Source organism: Sturnira hondurensis, unplaced genomic scaffold (genome assembly GCF_014824575.4).
Source record: "Sturnira hondurensis isolate 20B ecotype Veracruz unplaced genomic scaffold, ASM1482457v3 Scaffold0020309, whole genome shotgun sequence".
NCBI classification, from domain to species: Eukaryota; Metazoa; Chordata; class Mammalia; order Chiroptera; family Phyllostomidae; genus Sturnira; species Sturnira hondurensis.
The window spans coordinates 541,984-563,767 of NW_028092940.1; the positions used below are offsets into that span (position 1 = coordinate 541,984).

At 53.3% G+C, this 21,784-nt stretch overlaps 1 protein-coding gene across 1 annotated transcript in view; it reads right to left on the reverse strand.

Annotated features, from left to right (window-relative positions):
* Positions 1 to 846: 846 nt before the first annotated feature.
* Positions 847 to 21,784, reverse strand: part of RHEB (Ras homolog, mTORC1 binding) — a 36,517-nt gene continuing 15,579 nt past the window's right edge. The window contains exons 2-8 of the mRNA XM_037029471.1: positions 16,714 to 16,785; positions 11,960 to 12,027; positions 6,791 to 6,873; positions 6,130 to 6,186; positions 5,968 to 6,015; positions 5,053 to 5,134; positions 847 to 1,347 (exon numbers count right to left, since the gene is read on the reverse strand). Of these exons, the coding sequence (XP_036885366.1) occupies positions 1,255 to 1,347; positions 5,053 to 5,134; positions 5,968 to 6,015; positions 6,130 to 6,186; positions 6,791 to 6,873; positions 11,960 to 12,027; positions 16,714 to 16,785 (503 nt within the window). The 3' untranslated portion in view covers positions 847 to 1,254. The remainder of the gene's footprint in view (positions 1,348 to 5,052; positions 5,135 to 5,967; positions 6,016 to 6,129; positions 6,187 to 6,790; positions 6,874 to 11,959; positions 12,028 to 16,713; positions 16,786 to 21,784) is intronic.

Sequence of the window (21,784 nt, forward strand, 5' to 3'; positions counted from 1 at the left end):
GGGTGACCGGGCCGGCCTGCCTGCCTGCGGCCCTGTACAGGGAGCCGGACAGTGTCAGGCCCGAGAGCAATCCCTGTTAAGAAGTGATGATACTACACCGTCCCATTCGCTTTTATTTTAAAACGGAGTGTTTGTGGAGGTTTTCTAGGGATCTAGTTTTATCCTGGAATGAAGAGACAAACAAAAGATCCAAAAGGTGGTGTGTTCTAGAAAACAATTTTTCATGGAAAAAGTAGTCATACAGCAAAATTGCATTTTATTAATAGGAACATTTCCTCATGTTAGACATGGCCCTGAGAAAACGGATGGGGCATCATTTAAAAAGTGGGAACCGACCTGCAGTGCAGGTGCAGCCCCCCCGAGTCAACCCCCGCCTCTGCGCTGCACCCACAGAGTGGGAGGCGTGGGGCTGAGGCCCGAGGAAGTCCGAGGCCCTGCTCAGAACTCTGGCCGTGTGGGCCGAGGACAGGGATGTCTGTCGGTCCAGGGCCGTGGAACCAAGCTAAGCACAAGGAGAAACAGTGAGTGTCTGAGGCGTCACCTGCCCTTCAAGCAGCTGAGCAGACAAGCTGAGAGGAGTGGGGGGCATGAAAGCCTGGGGGGGGCTGTGTCGGCCCTACCCTACAGAGCCGCAAGGCCGCCTGGCCACCCCAATCCTGGCCCCGCACCCCCACTGCCAGTCCCTGCAGCCTGGCGAGCCGAGGACCCCGCTCGCTTCTGCGTCTGGTCACAGCCGCGTCCCCCACCTGCCCCTGGATCCGAGCTGGGCCTTCCCGGGGGCCAAGGGAGAGCCCTCACAGGACGAGGGTTCCTTCCAGAAAAGCCACACAGAGTAGTGCGAGGCACTAAGGTCTGCAGCTATTTTATTTACAAGTATACATTTAACAATGAAATAAACACTGATATATGGAAGCCTAGTTAACAGTAGTGTAACAATATGTATCTTTTGATGATTACATTATTTTAAACAACAAACTACACTTAAAAATTAATGCCAATAAAATTCTTGGTCATAATATTAAGAAATGCAATATATAAATTGAAAATATGATTGCTTAAAATTTGAAACTGGAAGTGAATTCATGTGGACAGAGTCAGAGTCCAACATAATCTGAGGGGTGGGCGGGGAAAGCTCTGACCCGGATGAAATCTCTCAGGTTACCAGAAGGACAGCGAAGCCGACTTTGTCTCCGCTGATCGGGCAGCCCGCGTCTCCGCACAGGCGGGTCCCAGTGTCCTCGGACCGCTGCGGAGTCACATCATCGAGCAGGAAGACTTTCCTTGCGAAGCGGCCCCATCAATTTTTTCTGCCTCCAGAATTATCCTCCTAAAAACGTCCACAGCGGTCTGAAAGACAGAGCAAACCGTGCTGTGCTGCTTTACAGGCGGGAGCCTGAGCAATGCCCTTGCCCGGGCAGGCGGGCCTGGAGAAGCCGGCCACCCACCCGCAGGCCACCTCCAGGGTGGCCTTCCTCCGTCCCCACTCATGCTGGCTGGGCCACCACCGGACCTGAGAGCAGAGTTAACCTCCTCCCAGCTTCTGATCCGCCTCCATCGGTCACCACAGGGAGCACACGCGGTTCTGGTCCCCATCTGCCACCTCCTACTGCCATGCCAGCCCTCCCACCCCTTCCGTGGTGCCTCTGGATTTTCAGGTCCTGTATCAGCAGGGACCCCCTCCTGAAGACTCTCATTTCCTCCCGACACTCCTTCCTCCTTCCCCAGATGAGCCGGCACAGTGGGGCCGAAGGGCAGGCAGGCTCTCCTTACCCTCACCAACCCTCCCCCAGACTGTTCTGCCACCCCCGTGAAACTCCTGGAGATGACCCCTCACACAGAGAGGAGCTACATGCTACTTTCCAGCCCTGGGTCTTCCGAGCCACACGTAGACTGAGTCGCTCCCCCCCGCCACTTCCCCCCCTTCCGACACAGCTGTGGCACCGCCTCCGGTCCCTCCTAGGGCCCAGCCCCTCGTGCTTTCGGCAGCCCTGCCTGCCATTCACAGGCGGAGCTCTGTCTTTCAGGACAGGAAGTCCTTTCCCGGCTGAACCAGACTGAGTAAGGGCAGAATCGCCAGTCCCTGTCCTTTAAATGTGCTCATGGAGGTAACAGGAACCCCGCTTCTGGAAGCCTCGAGGGGCAGTCCTAGACCTCCTCACCGCCAACCACCTCCCCAAGGCCCCGTGCCCCGCCCCTCCCTTCCCACCCCAACAGCCCCAGATTGACAATGCCCCGCACGGCAGGGACTGGCCTGTTTGCTCTCACGCCAGTGGAGGTGCCGGGGCCACTGTCATGGTCATGAAGGCTAGCTCCCTTCTCGGCCCATGGCTGCCTCCCAGTGCCAAATCCCACGCATGCCCCGAAAGGCCTCCCTGCCCTCCAGGACCCTGACCCAGCCAGCAGTCGGCTCTGTCCCTCATGCAGTCCCCCCAGTGGAAGTCTCCTGCCTTTCCCTTCCCCTCAAACCTCCACAGCCTCCCCCACCCCCGCCCTCAGCGGATGAGCCTGTTTCACACGTCACCAGCAAGCCAGAATCGCCATTCAAGAAAAGGCCCCACGCACACTGACCGTGCCCTTGAACCAGTAGCTCAGCTACTCTGGTCCCTTCTCTCTGGCTAGCAGGAAGCCGGGGCTGGCCTCAGGCCCAGCCCCTTTCTGATTGAGGCCCCGGGGTCGTAAGCCTTCCCTCTCTGTACATTCCCAACCCCCTGGTCCCACGGCTCCGCAGGCGCGTCACTTACTCCATCCTGAAAGTCACACATGGAGAAACATTCAGAACGACACACCGAACTCTCAACAGGAACACGGTGTGGCTGGTCTGGCTTTCCGAGGAATGTCAGAATTCCCCCACCTGTCCGCGGGACCTGGCCCCATCAGGGTTTACCCTCGCCCACTGAATCGTGGGGCCACAGCAGGAGGCCTCTGCATCAAGCGAACCCAAACCACGAGCACCCACCCTCCCTGAGTGGCCGTGACGCAGCCTTCTCACAGATGGGATGACGGTTCTGTGGATCAAGTTCTTATCAGTGACACTTAATTCCTCCGAGGAGAGCCCATTCTAAAACGTCTACTTTTTGGCAAGTAACACAAATCACAACAGGCTACTCTTGGAAATCCATCAATAAAAGACCCCAGCAGTTTGCAGGAACTGGCCTCTGGTCACGTGCGCAAGCCTGGCAAAGCCACCCCCCCAACTGAGTAGACGCAGGCAGTGGGCTTCGCCGCGTGTGCTGGAGGAGGACTGCTCACGGCTCTGCGTGGGGACTGGGCCTTCTTGGCCTCTCCCCACCTGCCTCGGAGGAACTGCCCCGGCCCGCAGGGGTGCCAGAACAGGGACGGAGCACCGCGTGACACGGCCGGGGGCTGTCATCACCACCGGGCCCTTATTATATGAAATGTTAAAGGGACTTATTTAAGAAAAAGAAGATAGCCCTGGCTGGTGTAGCTCAGTGGATTGAGCGCGGACCTGTGAGCCACACGATCACGGTTCGATTCCCAGTCAGGGCACATGCCTGGGTTGCAGGCCAGTTCCCAGCGGGGGACTCGAGAGAGGAAACCATACATTGATATTTCTCTCCTCCCTCCCCCTCTAAAGATAAATAAATAAAATATTTAAAAAAGAGAAAAAGATAAAAATATGAACAGTTAAAGGACAGCAAACTCACAGTTGTTAACAACCACACCTAAAACAAAAGCAAACCAAGAGGACAGCTAGATCAGGAGTGGAACCATAGAAATGGAGATCACATGGAGGGTTAGCAACAGGGGAGTGGGAGGAGGAGAAGGGGGGAGAAGGTACAGAGAATAAGTAGCATAGATGGTAGGTAGAAAACAGACAGGGGGAGGGCAGGAATACTATGGGGAATACAGGATCTAAAGAACTTGTGACACATGGACATGAATGAAAGGGGGGAATGGTGGGGGAGGGGTGTGCAGGGTGGAGGGGGGTGGAGGGGAGTGAAGGAGGGAATGGGACAACTATAATGGCATCATCAATAAAATATATTTAAAAAAGGAAAAAAGAGAGAAGATATGGCTGTTCTTTTTCTCCGCCCGCCTCTCGCCCCACCTGAGAGCACCAGTCGCCGACTCTGTGGGACCGGCCCCTGCACAATCGGTCTGCCTTCCCCAGAGCCGGGTGCACGTCCACAAGCCCAGCACCGTCACTGCGCCGAGCCAACTTCCCCAGCTAGCCAAACTCGGGTCACACCAGGGGCTCTGGGACCAGATGCCAAGCAGGCCCACGCAGACTCTTCGGTCCACAACTGTCCCCAGAACCCCACCCCGGGGCTGGCTTGAGCCTCCTGATACTGGGCTCTGCCCACGGTCCCTCTTCCACCCCAGTTGTGTGTGGACGCACTCCCACACCAGCCTTTGGTATAAAGCATTCACGGTAAACGGGAGCACATGGTCACAGGGGCAGCATTTCCTTCACTACTGCAGTCTCACCATCCCACAGATGTGCCGGGCCCCTTCGTAAGAGGAAGACTAACTGAAGGAGGGCAGAAACAGGACCGCCCGAGGCAGGGGTGTCCAATGCTCGGCCCAACACAGAACCGCAAATTCACTTACAACGTCATGAGGGTCTTTTTGTCGTCACGTGTCACAACATCACATAAACGTACGTATACTTTTGCTATTTGTACACATGCGTGGCTTCAGTTTTACCACGGTGTATATATATATAATGCATACAGAAAACACAAATAACCAATGTTTTGCTCTGTAAGCATAATCAGAGCCATTACGTGAGAACCCTTTGATCACCTGTGGAGGGGGATCTCACAGAAATTATGCACGGACCTTTTTTTTGCTCATCAGTGTTCGTTAGTGTTTGTGTATTTAACGTGGGACCCAAGACAGCCCTTCTCCCCTGTGGGCACCCTAAGATGCCCAAAGGTTGGACACCCCTGTTCTAGGGCGCCCCACAGCCGCTGCAGGAAACGGAGGGTCAAGATGAAACAGGAGCGGCGAAGACAGTGCGGACACACCAAGGGCCTCGGGCCTGCGGCTGGTGGGATGCGGTGCCAGATGAGTCTGAAAAATACCTACTTGATTTTCTTTAGCAGACGATTCCAAAAAAGCTGCATTCCAAGATTCTGCTAACGCCTTCCCTTCTTCGTAACTGATTACCCTAAACAAAAAAGCACATTCTAATTAAAGAGGTTTGTTCTCTACTATACAAAACATCTATTTGGATTTATGAACAGGCACCATTTTTATGACGCTTTTCCTCACGGAGCAGACCTGTGCTTTGCTCTGTATCATCAGCCTGGCTCTGACACAGAGGAGCGCTTTGTTTTATCTTTTTTCACACGGTACAACCCCCTTCGGTGCTCACAGCCCACGGGCACGGAGATGGGGCAGTGGTTTGAGGCTGCAGTTCCCGCTGGTGGGGGTGCCCTGGGAGAGGCCCACCAGGAGGGCCTGCACGGACCCCTCACCACACTCCAGAGGAACCTGGAGTGTCTGTCACACGCCCGATTAAGGACGGGACAGACACTGTCTTAAGGGAGTGCCCTTGCTCCAGCTGCCCTCCCTGCACACACCACACAACTGCACCTCCCAAGCCCCCACTGTCCAAGAGCGAGGTGCGCACTGAGGGCCAGGGCTGGCCTGGACGGGCCCACGGGGCGCAGACAGCGGCACCGGCTCTCTAGAATTAGACTCCAGGGGCGGGCCCCATCGCTCTAACCCTGACCCAGCACTCAAAAAAGGGTTTGTCGAACAAATGAATGCTGCCATTGTCTTTCCAGAGGCTGCTTCCCACAAAAGGCAGAAGAAACCAAAGATAATTCCCCACAGTGTGGGCAGACGAGAGTGTGTGCCCTCGCGTACACACGTCGCCCCGCCTCTGCACATGGAGGTGCAGAACTAGACGGGCTCCTGCCCCAGGATGAGAATGAAAATTGGATCTTCAGGGAGGGGATCGATTAGACTTAACTTCATAAATCAGAAGCCACATACCTTTCCATGTGTAGGTCTTTCTTATTCCCAACCAACATAATGGGAATCCTGTAAACATAAAGGACAAAGCCACAGGGAACCAGTCAGTGGCAGATCTGACTGTGTAGAAGGGACAATGAGAACGAGCACACACAAGGAGAAAGAGAAAATGTTACTACTTACTGCACCTTCCCCACCATATCCAACAATTTGCCGTGGATAACTTTAATCACTTCAAAACTAGAAAAGAAAACGTATGAGATCAGACATCCAACTTAATGGTCATGTTTTTGAATGTTTATTATGTAAAGTGTCAGTAAGAAAAACAGACAATGTCACAGAGTCACTATTTTAATGCAGAATAGACTGAGCACAAAGCATCCCTCTACTTTTTCCTGCCCACAGCTCGCAGGTACATGTGCCCGGCGGCCGCCCTGGCAGTTCAGGGAGAGTCTAGCACCGGGCTGACACGCTATGCAGACAGGTTAGTCTCTGAACCTTCCTCAGTCAGAGGGACCTAGCGGTCAGCCCAGTTTTGCATCAACGTGGCGGAAACACAGAGAAAGGCCGTGGGTCTGTGCACTTCCTGTTCCATCAGCGCGCAAGCGCAGACCGCGGCCGAGCCCGGCCTGTCCGGCAGCGGGAGGCAAGAACACGGACTACTGTAGTCCATCAGTGCCGGCCTCGGTCAGGGCGACCCCTTCCCTCTGCCTGCTTGCCCCACGACACACTCGGCTCAGCAGCGAAGCCTAACTGTCACCGCCTCCAGTTCCAGCAAGTCCTTTACGAACGCCGCGCTGCCGCTGCACAGCAAGCGCTCTCCAGGAGGAGGGGCCGGCCTTACCTTTTGATCGACGTGACGGAGTACACGAGGATGTAACCGTTGATGTCTATGGAGTACGTCTGCGGGAAGATGGAGTATTCGTCCTGTGGGAGAGAAACCACAGCACTTGGCACAACACGCAACCGTCACCCCGTTTCCCGCAAGTGTCCTGGCCAAAGGACTCAAAGTCAACAAGAAGCGGGTATAGCACCATCTCAGAAACGTGGCCACACACGCAAGACCCGTATAAGAACAGTTTGGGGGTGGTGTAAGCCCCTGCTCAACAATGGGTCTGGGCGAGCCCAAGACTTCCAGAAAGGCCGACGACCCCCTAGTCCTGGGAAAGGCGGTCGGCAGAATGAAGGAAGAGACGGAGGGTCCGTGGTTCCTTTCGTGGATGGAAAGTCCAGCACCTCCTGGACCCCACAGAAAACACACGAGCGCCAGTGATTTACGCCACTGGTCCCTGTGGTTTCTACGCAAAGCGGCCATGCCACGCGTGGCCTGTTCTCTGCGTGCGAGTCACAGCGGCCCGGCCCCGGGCTACGGGTTGTTGGCTGGTGACCACCAGCGCCAAAGGGAGAGGAGGAGGAGAGAAGCTCCACACCACACTCACTCCGCATGCGTGCCGCGACTTCTGAGCATGACGGAGCTATTCACGGTGCGCCCCAGGAAGGAAACGTGAAGGTGCGCAGCACAAACACAGCGGCGTGCCCGGCCCCGCCTCCGGCACTGCTGTCCGGCACAGACGCCGCGTTCCCGCCGCAGTCTGGCCGTGTGCACCTCACAGACCCAGCGCTGCTATGAGAAACCTCAGCAAGTCACGCTCACATGCAGGAGCTGCGCCTGTGAACTCCACATGCCGCGGCATGGGTGTGCCTCGAGTTCACGATGACCCTGAATTGCTGCCCTGTGGCAGTGTGTCTCTTAAAGACAACAGGAAAAGCGTGCTTTTCCTGTCGCCTCTGGGACAGGGTAAATGGCAATCACCATCAGACAAACAGCAGGTCTGCACGCGCAGCTCACCCACCTGTGCAAAATAAAACCTTTGTCTTCCTTATCAGCACCACTGTTAAGTTGAATTCATTTTAGTGTTTTTAAAAACAAACTGTTAATGGAATGACAGATCTTTCTACCCAAATCAAAAACAAAATTCCAAACGATTTTAGTCACCAGCTCAGCTACAGTGTATCCAAAGTTCACATCACACCCCCCCTCCCCTGAAGGAAGACATGGAAATAAGGAAGAGAGTAATCATATCCAAGGAGCGAGCGCGGTGCGAGCAGCAACTAACTAGAGGTCCAGGAGAGGAAAAAAACCTTCAGCTGTAGCGACAACCAAAAAGGACACAAAAATACATGATTCATTTGAAGACAATCTCAAAATACTCCTACGAGATAAAAGAATTAAACGTGGGGAACACCGTGGCAGTCCTCAGCAAGGACAGGCAGAGCCGCGAGGGTACCCATCAACGAACCCTAAGTTAACATCCAAATGTAACGTGATCCTGCAGGAAAAGCAGACTTTCCGACAAAGAAAATAAACCTGGGAGGCAGGTGGGAGCCGTAAAGCTACAGGAATCAAGACCTGCGGTGCTGGCTCACAACGGAGCGGAGGGAAAGATCCACGAAGAGGCACGCAGAGGTGGGAACCAGGTACGTGACAACGTGGCACTTCACATCACTACGTACATGACAACGTGGCACTTCACATCACTACGTACGTGACAACGTGGCACTTCACATCACTATGTACGTGACAACGTGGCACTTCACATCACTACGTACGTGACAACGTGGCACTTCACATCACTACGTACGTGACAACGTGGCACTTCACATCACTACGTACGTGACAACGTGGCACTTCACATCACTACGGATACAAAGCAGCACGTGGGAAACAGTCCCGCAGAGCCACCTGCGGGTGAATGGCTGGGCTGGTCTCTAACTCCCACAGCAGCACAAATGGATTCCGGAGGAATCAGGCTTAAAGATGAAAACTGAAGCGGTGCAGTAGGTGGGAGAGTTTAAACTGAAAACAAAACCTGCCACCTCAGATCCCCATACAAAACGCTAGTTTTCTTCACATATTACGGGGTATGTCAAACCAGGAAGTAAAGGCCAACTGCCCATCAGTAAGAGCGGAGAGTGCGTGAACAGGCAGGTGAGCTCACAGAAAAGGCAAGCCGTGTCCTCCAACACGGGGAGCCGGGACTCAACCCCTTCACAGTAAAGAAAACACGAATACAACGACACATGCTGATTTTTCCCCTAGCAGACCGAGAGACATCACAAAACCCAGCAACGCGTCATGTTGGCGGTTCACTGCTGGGGAGAACGCAAACCGTGCGCCCATGGCCTCACAGCCCCACACCCAGGCACGGTCTCGCCGCACACCACCTATCTAAAGTGACGCAGGTGATGGCCGTGCTATCGGTGGGAGCAGGACTGGGGACAACCTACCTGTAGACCAACAGTGACATGACAATAAAACCCAACCAGTGCGGTGTTGTGTAGCCATAGGGAGAGAAAAAGGGGCTTCATGTGCCGCCACGGAATTGGCTCCGAGAGGGAGACGGAGAGCTACATTGCCCGGTAAAACCGACCAAGCAACCCAGCAACCCACCCTGACAACCACACCTGCATGTTCACGCAGGAAGAAGCTTGGAAGCAGATGCCGGAAGCTGGTCCCGGGGCTGCTGCTGGGGGAAGAGCTAAGGGAGTAGAGCGGAAAAGAAAACTTACGTTTTCCTGTTTGCCTTTTCATGCTGTTTTATTTCTGTAACAAGTACACTTATTACTATTAAGAGAAACTTAATAGTAATAAGTTAATAGTCTTTTCTTGAAGGTGAATTTGACACAAAATTGACTGTTACTGACTCACCTGCCATGGAATCTACTGAAATTAGACCCAAACAAAGTATTTCATACAAACCAAAACAACCAACTTGCGTATTTCACTCTGCTCATCCCTCTCCCTGGGTGGGCCCCGGGGCCAGCTGTAACACCAACAACCACGGAAGTAGTACTTGCTGTCCCACGTTTATACACAGCAAGCAACACATTCTCTGTTGTTTTCCCCCTAAGATGTGCAAGCTAGCGAAAAAACTGACCAGGTTACTTAAAAATAGTTTATTTATTTCCTTTTAAATAAATAAGAGAGGAGAAAGGAGGGAGAAAGAGAGGGAGAGAAACATCAGTGTGTGGTTGCCTCTCACACACTCCCAACTGGGCACCTGGCCTGCAACCTAGACACGTGCCCCGGCTGGGAATCGAACCAGCAACCCTTTGGTTCGCAGTCCGGCGCCCAGCCCTCTGAGGCACACCAGCCTGGGCCACATCCAATTTCTGAGCAGCCCTTCGAGCAGTAATTTTAGCACCAGCCCCTCCAGGTCCCACAGGAGTGAGTGGTACGCACCAGCAGGGCCTTTTCTTCCCCTGTCTCCTAACGGCGACTATGGCCTTTCAGAACGGGTAGCTGCACCGAGCACAATTTATTCCAAGCAGCTAAATTTGGATCTACTTCGTGTGAAAGTTCTCCAAATACTCTTATCTGGCAGTAACAGGACCCAAAAGAGCAAGACGAACAGAGCTGGTCAGGGCTGCACTCGGCTGTCCTCACTGGGCACTCACTCCCTGAGCTCCCTGGGCCCGTGGGCCACTTTGTGAGCCTGTGACACAGTCACAGGAGTGGGACGGCCGGGCGCACATTCCTGCTTCAGAGCCCAGCGGAGCCTCCCTCCCACCGAGATCGCGATAACGGATGGAAAGTTACATTCTCGCCAGGGAAGGGGCTACAAAGAGAGCTCTCCTCCAAGTGTGACACGCCTGTTAATGTCTGCACCCACGTGTTGACATGGATGGAGCCGCACTGCGAGGCCACTGCGCTGGCCTCAGGAGTGTCGAAGATCCACACACGAGGATCTGTCCAGCCCTCTTGCAGCTCGTCTGTCTACCAAGCCCGAGAAGGCACACACTACAGTTGTCACCACGTCACAGATGCAAAGTTCCCTGCCTGTTTTGTGGTCACTGGTCAGGGAGAAAAGCAAGGACACCCAAGCACTGCAACCACGGAGCCCACGCTGCAGACCACTGTGGAGTGCTGGCCTCCGGGGTGATTCTGAAACGCATTCCGACAGGGTCATTACAGGGCGGGCGCAGCAACTGCCAGCCACACCCCCACTTCCCGGGAGCTCAATGCAAATTCAAAAGCAAGACACAAAGGCACACTGGAATCTCGATAATGCCCGTCCACTCTAAGTGGCGAGGCCCTATTTCTTTGCCTAGGGCTCTTGGTTCTGCCTGCTGCCCTACTGTAATCACACCTGTGTTCCCCCCTCCCATAACAGAGCGAAACCTGAGAACAGCGTACCAGCCCCGCCCAAGACTCATCTGCCCAAGACTCATCTACGCTGATGCACAAGACAAGCTGCGCTCCCTGTGGCAGCAGCCCTCGAACCCCCACCTGGCCGTGGACAGGCAACCTGCACAGCAGAGGCCGAGGGAGGCCCCACACGCACCTCCGCGGGTCACTCCTGTGGGTTGTAAGAGGGGTGGGGGGATGGAAACCACATGGCAACTCCCCCCCACGGCCCCTCCAGGGAGTTGACTCCTGGGGCCTACCAGAACCGCCTCCGTGAGGGCTGGACAGGGGGCCTCGGTGAGGGGGCCGGAGGCTGGCAGAAAGGGGCTTCTCTGTTCCCTTCACGTTCGCTTCATTTCCTCTACCCTTTGCTTCCAGGCAGTTCCTCCGGCAAGCCAGACTCCATATCAACCTGTGAGTGTCTTTTCTGGGTTATTCAGCCTCTGGCAATTACCAACTGTCCAGCCAATCACACGGACAGCCCTTCCCCTGGCGATCACACACTGTCCCTCGCGTGTGCACCCCAGGAGGGATGCACTCTGCTCTGAGGGCGGGGCACACACACCGCAGGGGAAGAGGCACTCACCCGAGTCTCTGATGGGCGCTCGGGGACCAGAACCCCTCTCCTGTAGTAACCACAGGCCTTCCACAACACTGGAAGTGCATTTAAAACAATTCTGAAGTAGAGAACCGAGTTAATTATTTGAAAAACGGCCATTAGTGACTTTGAAAGGACTGAGTAGATGGCCATCGCTCTTCAATGACAGATGTCACGAGCCTGCAAGGAGCCTGCGAGGGTCCGCTAGATGCACGTGTAAGACTTACCTGCCCAGCTGTGTCTACAAGTTGAAGATGATATTCTTGTCCATTTACTGTGATCAATTTTGTGAAAGCTATAGAGGAGAAAAGAATTAAAGTATCAGTTAGCTAAAAACCATTAACTTTAGGTCACTTCAATCCTGAACAATGACAACCAATCAAGAAGAGTCCCTAAAAATCTCCGTCAGACAAAAGACAAATCTCAGTTCATACATTCTCCCCAACCTCCATTATTTAACAAAATACACTGCTGACTAAAATTAAGATTGGCTAAACCTTGAATTTTTTAAAAAAGATTTTATTTATTTATCTTTTAGAGAGAAAGGAAAGGAGAGAAGGAGTGAAATATCAATGTATGGTTGCCTCTCATGAGTCCCCCACTGGGAACTGGCCTGCAACCCAGGCATGTGCCCTGACTGGGAATCGAACCACGATCATGTGGTTCGCAGGCCCGAGCTCAATCCACTGAGCTACACCAGCCAGGGCTAAACCTTGAATTTTTTAAAAGAAATCAGCCAATAATCATTCTATAAAAGTAATCTGAGTGTTCTATCTGTGGATAATCCTTTTTCTTGTGAAAAAGTAAGACATATGAAGTTCAGTGTCTAGAAAAAAACCAAAAGCGCAAACCTCTCTATCAATTTAGAGGAAGTCTGACGTCAGAGCATAAAGAGCTAATATTTAATGAAATGTTATGAACGTCCAGTACTTATAAAGCGCCCCGGCCTCACTGACAGATAAAACAGCAATGGAGCAGATGTTCCGTGGGAAGCCATTATTCCCACTTGCTTAGCATCCAAGCAATTTGTCACAATTTCTTTTTCCTACCAAGGAGTGGGTGCGGGGAGCAAATCTGACTCAAATAACTTCTGGAAAAGTCAATTCAGAATTTTAAGGAGACAGACTTCAAGCAAATACAGACAAAAGAGGAAAGAACTATTAATAGTGACTGACTAGTACAAAGAACCATCTGGAACCCGGACAACCGAACGGAACAGGCTTCTGCGCCCCGTCCCAGCCTCCTCTGCTCACAAGGAGTCCCCGTCTCCTGGCCGCCCGCTGGACTTGATCAGAGCCGGCCGGCAGAGTCTAGCCCACGCACGTCTGTCCCTCAGCCAAAAGGGAAAGAAAACCAGACAGATAACAGCACGCGAGGAACCGTGAATGGCAGGAGGGCGGCGAGGAGGAAAGCAGCAACCTGGGAGAACCCCCCCAGCGCCACGCGTGCCCGGGGCCAGCGGGGCCCAGGCTAGGCGGGACAGTGTGACCGCACTGCTCAGGCAGCTGCTCCAGGACAGCAATCTCGTGCTCTTCCTGAAAGGATCACTTAAAGAAAGAATTCTAAGGAAAAAATCCTGCCCTGTTTCTTCCACTCTGGGACCTCTCTGAGCTCGCGATGCCCAGGGCACCGACTGCTTTCAATCACCACCGGCCATGGCAGCCAGGAGGCGCGTGAGAGGAAAGCTGCTCCCACGCCCCCCACAGGCCCACGCGTGCACTCCAGACTGGATGGAAATTATATACGAAATGCTGAGAGCAATGAACAGCCACCTACAGAACCAAGTAACTGTGGTCATCGAGTAACATTATAATGAGAAGATGATGTACCGAACACCGTTCATTCACTGAACAACTACTTCTCGAGTGTCTGTCACGACTACCACTAGGTAGTGGTGGTAGCCCACCGCGTGGTCACGGAAGGGACACGCAGTGGAAGAAGCTGGAGCCTCAGACCTGCTGCCAGGTGCCTCCTCTGGGAGGGGCACCCAGGCAGAGGGGGAGGAGCACATGAAAAGCTCAGCGAGGAAAAGCAGTAGTCGTACCACTGTGGCCGAGCACGGTGGGCCGGTGAGGGGGTAGGGGGGGCGGGAACCGGAGGCCTTAGATGACATGGTCAGAAGCTCAGATTCTCATTCTCAACGCACTGGGAAATCAAGGGCGGTGAGCAGCAGAGGGACCCGACCCCATTCACACTCTGTTGTACAAGGATCCCTCTGGTTATGCTGTGAACAGAAAAGCGGCCCCGGGTCAGCGGTGGAGCCCACAACACAGTGACCTCGTCGGCGGGGGGGTGGGGGGTGGGTGAAGAGGCAGAGTCAGCCTCGGAGACTGGGAGGTACTGGCCGGGGAGGTAGGAGTAAAAGCCAGGAGATGCAACTGTACTAAGGTGGAAAAAAATATTAACGAACGTTTAGCATATCCTTGTGCACGAAAAGGATGTAAATCCTCCTACACAACGCAGTGAGATGAAACCGAAGCTCTTCCATCTGTCCTGGGAAAAGTGCCTCCTGGCGTCACTGCAGGAGAAGGGAAGCGTCCTCAGAGATCCGCCGGTCACCCCACAGCCTGGGAGCAAACCCTTCCGGGAGCCTGAGGAGGCGTGGGAGGGCGGCTTTCCCCGACAGCACTTTCCCTGAACTCTCTCTCCCTCCCTTTTCAGTCACTGGAGAAATTAATCCAATTTCCAGTTTATAATCCTGGAGCTTCTCTAAGCAGACTAATAGCTACTTACTAGTAAATTCTTAAGAGCAAGGGACTGAAGACTCCGGAGGCTGGGCATTCGCACACTAAGGCCTGCAGCAACAGTGTGCACGGTGAACCCTTCGCTTACGTCCCACTGGGCAGCCTGCCCACCACGTGACGCTTCAGACTCTGACCTCCCAGTCTCCCGGGCAGCCCCGGGCCGCCGCCACGACTCTGTAGACCGTGAAGTGCCGTGCCACGCTGTGCCGGTCTCGCTGCCAGGTTATCAGAGCACGCCCGCCACACACGGGCAAGCACGCCCGCCGCACACGGCAAGCACGTCTGCACAGGCGGTGCTCCTGGTCCCCTACCACAAACGTACATGCGTTAAAAGATGATGACACAGTCCCAGGATTTTTGCTTTTGCAGTGACACTTCACAGAAATGTGTCACCACTGCCTGTCTGCTATCAACACCCTGCTCTGTGTTAGAGTTAAGTGTAAAATAATTATTGGATCATGTCCAGATTTACAGAGTGCCGTGTTTTCTAGAACCAGAAAACCATCTATTCATTTATGTTGCTAGCAACAAGTTTACAACGGCCATTCCATTCCTTTCTAATTCCCTACTGTCACCGAACGACGTTTTCCGACTGAACAGCCAGGGAGGGTGGGGGAAGGACGCCTGCCCGTGATGCCGTCAGAAGCTTGGGAAGCAGTCTGACGTCTGAACACGTCAGGAGCTTTCAAGGGGTTCGTGCACACTGATACTCATTTCTGCACGTGCCTGATGACCCCGCACTTGCAATGGACTCACTCGGAGACTAAGTGTCATAAACATGATCAGGTAGAGACGCAGTAACAATAGGACCGAAGATGAAGTCAACAGCCTTTGAAGGAGGCCACTGCACTGTCTCCAGGACAGTGTCCAGGTGCGAAGTTGGACTTTGTCTGACCCATGACTGACATAAAAGGAAAGCGCATTTCACGCGTAACACCATGACTTCCCTGCCAACTCAACTTTAAATGTGTTCTTATTCCAGTGGAGAGACAGCCGAGCCCGTGCACCCAGCTCTCGGATGAACCTGCCCCTCCCACGGATGAGGCTTACTACTCTGAGACAGCTACGCGCACCGACAGGATGCAACCGGACCCCTCCTTCCCGGGAGGGCAGAGGTTACTCTCCAACACGATCTTCCCAGTTAGTTTGGCAACTGACAGCTTTCCTCCCCCTTACCAGCGTACAAGACAGCTGGGTGCCTGGAACCAGAGGTCAGCAAACTTTTCCTGGAAAGGGTCAGAGATGGAGTATTTCAGGCTCTGTGGGCCACGACTGACCTTCAACCTCACCATGCAGAGGAAAAAGTGGCCACAGACAGACAGATGCATGTGAATGAGCACGGCTGGGTTCCACGAAAACTTTATTTATGGATGCTGACATTCAAGTTCCACGTCACTTTCACATGTCACAAACATTCTTCTTTTGACTCTTTTCGAATATTAAAAATGTCAGAACCACACTTAGCGTGTGGGCCAACTCGGCCTGGAGTCGAAAGCTGCCCGCCCCTCAGCAATGAGACTCTTTCCAAGTCTCTCTTGGAGCCGTGGGCAGGCGGAGCTGTAAATCCAGCCCGGCCGCCCCACCCGCGAGCCTGGCCCCCAGGCAGGCTCCACGTCTCACATGGCACGCTGGACTGATGAACCCATGCCGAGACCCGCTGGTCCCTGGTGACAAACCCCGGGTGAGCTGGGGTTACCGATCGGAGAGGACTGACGCCAGGCGAGCTGGGTTCTCAGGGACCCTGAATCGGGCTCTAACAAGCGGCCTCCCTGAACAAGTGCCTCAGATTCTGCCCCGGGACCCCCGGGACCGAGACTTATCACAGGTCCCCAGAATCGTCCTTCAAGGAGATTCTGAAACCATGGAAGTGGAAACAGACCAGGTAAAGGTTGTGGATGGTTCTGGTCTTTGGTGCTGCTGCAGAACACGGTGCGAACACGGTGCAGACACGGTGAGAGGAAGAAAAGGAAGAAGACAAAGGCTGACCTTCTGTGTCCCGGAAGCGCAGTGCGGAACGGGGATTCCGACACTGGGCTCTGGATTCCTGTGGAGGTGAGCAACAATTTCTAGATAGCGGGATCTGGACGAGGAATCGGAAAATCCTTCACTGTACAGTGGGCAGTTTTGGGGAGCTTCTCAGGGACCCCCGTCAGTGACCCACATCTCTAACCGAGCACCCCTGCCATCTCAGTCTCCGCACAGCGCCCCAGCTCACCGCCCTTGCAAACAGTACTCACTGTTCTCGATGGTCGGGTCGTAGGAGTCCACGAACTGGCCTTCCACAAACTGGATCGTCAACGAGGATTTCCCTAGAAAAGAGAGCAGCAGTTAGATCACACTGGCGTCGCCCAGGCGGAAATTTTAGTTCTGCTATTTTGCGAAAACCACACTGTAACAGATGAAGAGACTCAAGGTACTGGGATCCGAAAACATGCCTCTAACTGCCATCTAGGCAATTTCAAAATTCCTGTCAAACCATTGTGAATTAAATGCTTCTGTGAGGTTCACAAACATCACTGACCAACCAGCACAGCGCGCGTTCTGTGCATAAGGTCTGTGCCGAGCGAACTTCCCTGGGGCCCTTGAAACCTGGCCATTAGCTGTAACATGGAAATAAGACATGACTCGCTTCTTTGGGCGTTCTCACAAAGGGCTGCCCCTCACTCAGCAGGCAGGTGACACACAGTGGGACTCACTCACAGAGTCACCATGCACTGAGCCCGCCCTCCCCCCACCAGGGGCCCTGTGAACTCCTGCCAGAGGGCTTCAGGGCAGGCAGGAAACAGACTGTTTTGTCACCGGCAAGCAGGAAGCGGCTCCCGCAGTCCCCCCCCCCCCCAGCTCCCGCCCACCCTCGGGAGGGAGCAGCTCGGTTAAATCACAGGCGTGCTGCCCCACCCACCTCCATCCCAGGGACCTGCAGGCAGAGCACAGGAGGGAACGCTGCTACCTTGGGTCCCACATTCCCAGGCTTCCAGTCTGCAGAGCCTCCCCGAAACCGCAGAGAGGGGCAGTTCATAGGGGGCACAGGTTTTCACACCAAAGGCCATCCCCCTTACACTTAGAAAGTTACCAATCACCGTATTTTTGGCTGTGTATATTGTACACCCACGCTTTGGACCCAAACTTTCAGGGAAAAAAATCTTTTGTTTTTAATTAATTAATTAATTATTTATATTAAGATACTTTTTTGTGCTATGAAGGAACTTAAGCATTTATTTTTGAACATATTATGGTACAAGAAACTCTATGTAACAAATAATTACAAAACACAAGAACAGATACAAGGTATTTTAGGCACCACCCATGAATAATGCTCATCCTATCTTCCCTAAAAACTCTGGGCAACGAGTGCCCATTAGACACGGTAAGCCCCAGTAACGAGCTGGCTGAAAGGCGGGAGCTGCTGGGAGGCAGCTCGACAGTCACCGGGGTTGGCAGGCTCACTGCTCCTTGCAGGCAGCGACACACACAGTTCCCAGTGTCATCAGAATTACTGACCACTCAAACTGCTTTCTACAAGGGGGCCTACAGGAGAGAGGTTTTGAAAATGACAGGTTACTCCATACCTGCTCAAAACCCTCCCTGTGATTCGACTGCATTCCCAAAGCCGAACCATGGCCCACACACGGGGACAGGCCCCCCCACTAGCCCCCTAACCTCGTCTGCTAGGCCCCCACGGCCCCTTCCCTGGCTCCAGCCACAGCCTCAGCCCCAGACAGCTTCCACCAGCATCAGCGCCTTTGTTCTAGCCATTCCTCCCCCCTCATCTGTGAGAGTACACTCACTTTTGTCATCACTCTGGTCTGTGCTCAAATGTCCCCTCTTTGGACAAGCCATCGCTCAACCTACCCCGAGGAAGGTGGCACCCCTCCCTGACGTCACTCTATCATACCACCCTGTTGTACTCTTTTAGCGCTTGAATTTAGCTGGACTTGACCTTCATTCATTAGTCAGTCTTTGGAGACCCTGCAGACACTTGGGTTCTGAAAAAAATGAATGAAATTCAAGCTCAGACCCCGAAAGGGCACTTGCATACACTCAGAGGCTACAGAAGATCTCAACTTTATAAATGTGACCAAGAAACAGGTCGACAGACATTAGGAAGCAACTGTGTGGCACAGACCGTACCCAGGCGGGGGTCTGCCGCAGTACTGGCTACCGCAGTGTCTAGGAACCCATACATTTCGAACAACTGTGTTCAAAAGAAACCCTGTTACATAACCTCGCTCAGAAAGAGGCATTTAGCTCAAAGGACAGAAAACTGTTTTATGTAATGAAAATAGCAATAAAAAACCCTGTTTTCTGCCAGCAAAACTGAAACATTTTAAAGAATAAGAAAATTCTTATTTACATCAAATGCTATTGCTTAAAGCAAAAGACACTTAATTAGAAAAAGAGAAAAGGACCTTCTCTAGGGTTTCTGAAGATGCCCAGGCGCTCCGCGGGGCTTTTGATTCCCTTAGGGTAAGAGGTTTTTTTTTGGGGGGGGGGCTTACACATGGAAAGGAAAAGGAAGAAAAGAATTTTCCCCCTATAGAGAAATGAGCAAAAGTAAAACCAAAAGGCATTTAAAAGACCTTAGTAACATTTGTGGGAGCAGACCTGGATTAAACATGTAAAGAAAGGGGCTGAGCACGAAACTCCCCCAAAGTGGAGGGAAGCAGGTAGGAATGTGAACAGGCACTGGGGTAAGTCTCCTCAGCCATGCCAGCAGGGGGGAAGGGGGAGGGGAGCAGAGCCTCTGGAGGGAGGGCATGGAATTTAGGAAGCCACAAGCCAAAAGAAAAGAAAGGTCCTGACCAAGACAGCATGAGATGAATGGAGTTACAGCTAACCAGCAGACCCCACTTAAAAACCCAGTTGCTGGTGCCCACCCAGAGCAGGGTTCCTCCTCTGTCACGGGGGCAGACATTACGTGACGGGCTAGCTCACACTGAACTTGAAAACACAAGCAATCCTCTGGCAAAAGCAGATGATGCAGTCCAACCCAACCCCAACGGGGCTGACAGGCAGCTCTCACCCTCAGGAGTGACTGGGACGCTGGGACACTGGGATCCAGGGCCCGGCCCGAGGGAGCAAGCCAGGCCGCTAGTCACAGGGTCCCGGGGGAAAGAGCTCGCTACCAGCAGGGGTGGGACTGAGGGAAGCCCGGCCTGCCTGCCTCAGGCCTCCCCTCCACTGGACTCTCCCCTTCGGGGAGCTCATTAACTGCTCAAATTTAAAAGGGATAGGAAAGCTACGTTTGCTGACACAATGGTGGTTTTCTGCTGTTTCTATCAGAAGTAGAATTATTAGGCAACGGGTGTTAGAATCTTTGCAGGTCAGCACTAAACGATAATGAATCTTAGCAAATGAACCCGCTGTTCCTGGTGTCCGCAGCTGCGGGTCTAGCAACTTCTGGCTGCGAGGGCCACCCTCACCCTCTAGAGCAGGATTCAGCTCCTGTGGCCAGTGCAGCCTGCTGGCAGCTGCGGGAGGCCCTGTCAACCCGTCAGCAAATTACAAATTACGTTCTTTCCCTGATCACTTTCTCTAACCCCACTCCTAACCACCTCTCGCGTTCACTCACTCGGGCCTTTCTTTGTCCTTGTTGAAGTCACATCCTGGACATGACTCTTTCCTGAAGGGTTTTCGGCCACTTCAACCACGCTGGCAGAGGCCCGCAAGCCTGTCTGCCGGGGGAGAACCTCGGACCCCAGCCCGGCCCCAGAGGGATGCAGTGTGACGTCAGCAGAGCGATCACAACGGACTGAAACGCAGCACATGCGCAGGTGTGGGCACGTCGGCGTCCGGAGACAAATCACTCGTGTGACAACAAGACACGCTATTAGGAAAGGTCTGAAAAGACTGTGACCCAGCAACCCAGGCTGACTTCCCAATACTCTTCCTCCACACTAAAACCAGCCCTCACCTGAAAAAAACCACAAGGTCTACTGCATAAAAGCTGCACCTGAACTTGCAGCAGGCCAGAAGAGCAGCTACCTATGGTCTCACGAAGGCGACAAGCCCAGCAGACTCCCCGCCCCCGTCACTACAGATGACGGACTTTCGAGGCTGTTGACTCAATCTCATACTTCAAGATTGCGGCAAACAGGTACTGTTCACATAACACGCTTCAATATATTCCAGATGAACTTTGAACTGGTTTTCTTGTTGCTTCTCCTAAAAAAAAAAACATGACCCCACCTCCCCTCTAAACCCACCCACTCTGGAACGGCTAATACGCCCCCTGATCTGGGGACACAGTGGGGAGAAGCAGGTTTCAGGGTAGTGACTGGTCTGTCCAGACCGCGGCCATGCAGCTGGGACACAGTTCTGAGCACTGCTTTCGTTTCCACCTCAAATTCTTCACATCGCCTCACACAACTCTGATGTCCCCGTACACAAGCTAACAGTTTGGCCTCAAAGCTCGCAGGTCTGGCCACCAACCACTGTCCCCACACCACAGGAGCGCACCAGGGCCTGGTTACCACCCAGGGGACCCCACCTCCAGTACCTGCTCCTGCCGCACACCAATCAGTGAGTGAGCGGCCAGCGCCCTCACTTTCTGACTCCCAGTGGCTCAACCAGACCATCCCTGGAAGCAACCTTGTCCCGCCAGGCCATGAAATCCACACGCTGTGCCACGACCAGTGCTGTCTTTAGAGCAGGAACACCAGAGTGGAGTGGAAGCATGAAACTTATCAGTTACACACACGTTAGTGACTGAGTGGCTGAGTAAAATGTATTTCTCACTACAGGCTACAGTGAAAAAGGTTACAAATACAGCACTAAATGATTACACCTGGGGCCTCCAATCTCCACCACTTCCTTCCCTATCAGTTTACACCCCAAGATAAATTGCTGTTCATAGTCTTTTGTAAGAACTCCCATTTCCTGCCCTGGCTGGTGTAGCTCAGTGGATTGAGAGCGGGCTTGCGAACCACATGATCGCGGTTCGATTCCCAGTCAGGGCACATGCCTCGGTTGCAAGCCTGTTCCTGGTTCCTGGCAGGGGACGCACGAGAGGCAACCATACATTGATATTTCTCTCCCTCTCTCCTTCCCTTCCCCTCTTCCTTCCCCTCGAAAGATAAAGAAAAATAATAAAATATTAAAAAAAGAACCCCCATTTCCTTTCTCTGGGCCCCCGCCCCCCCAATAACTCAGCGATCTTAATCTAATTACCTGCTTTCCCCCAATAACTCAGCGATCTTAATCTAATCACCTGCTTTTCTTAATCTAATCACCTGCTTTGGTGAGCCTGTCTTCGGGAAGTCCCACAACCAGGTGGGCTGGGAATGGATCTCGGGGACCCCCACCACA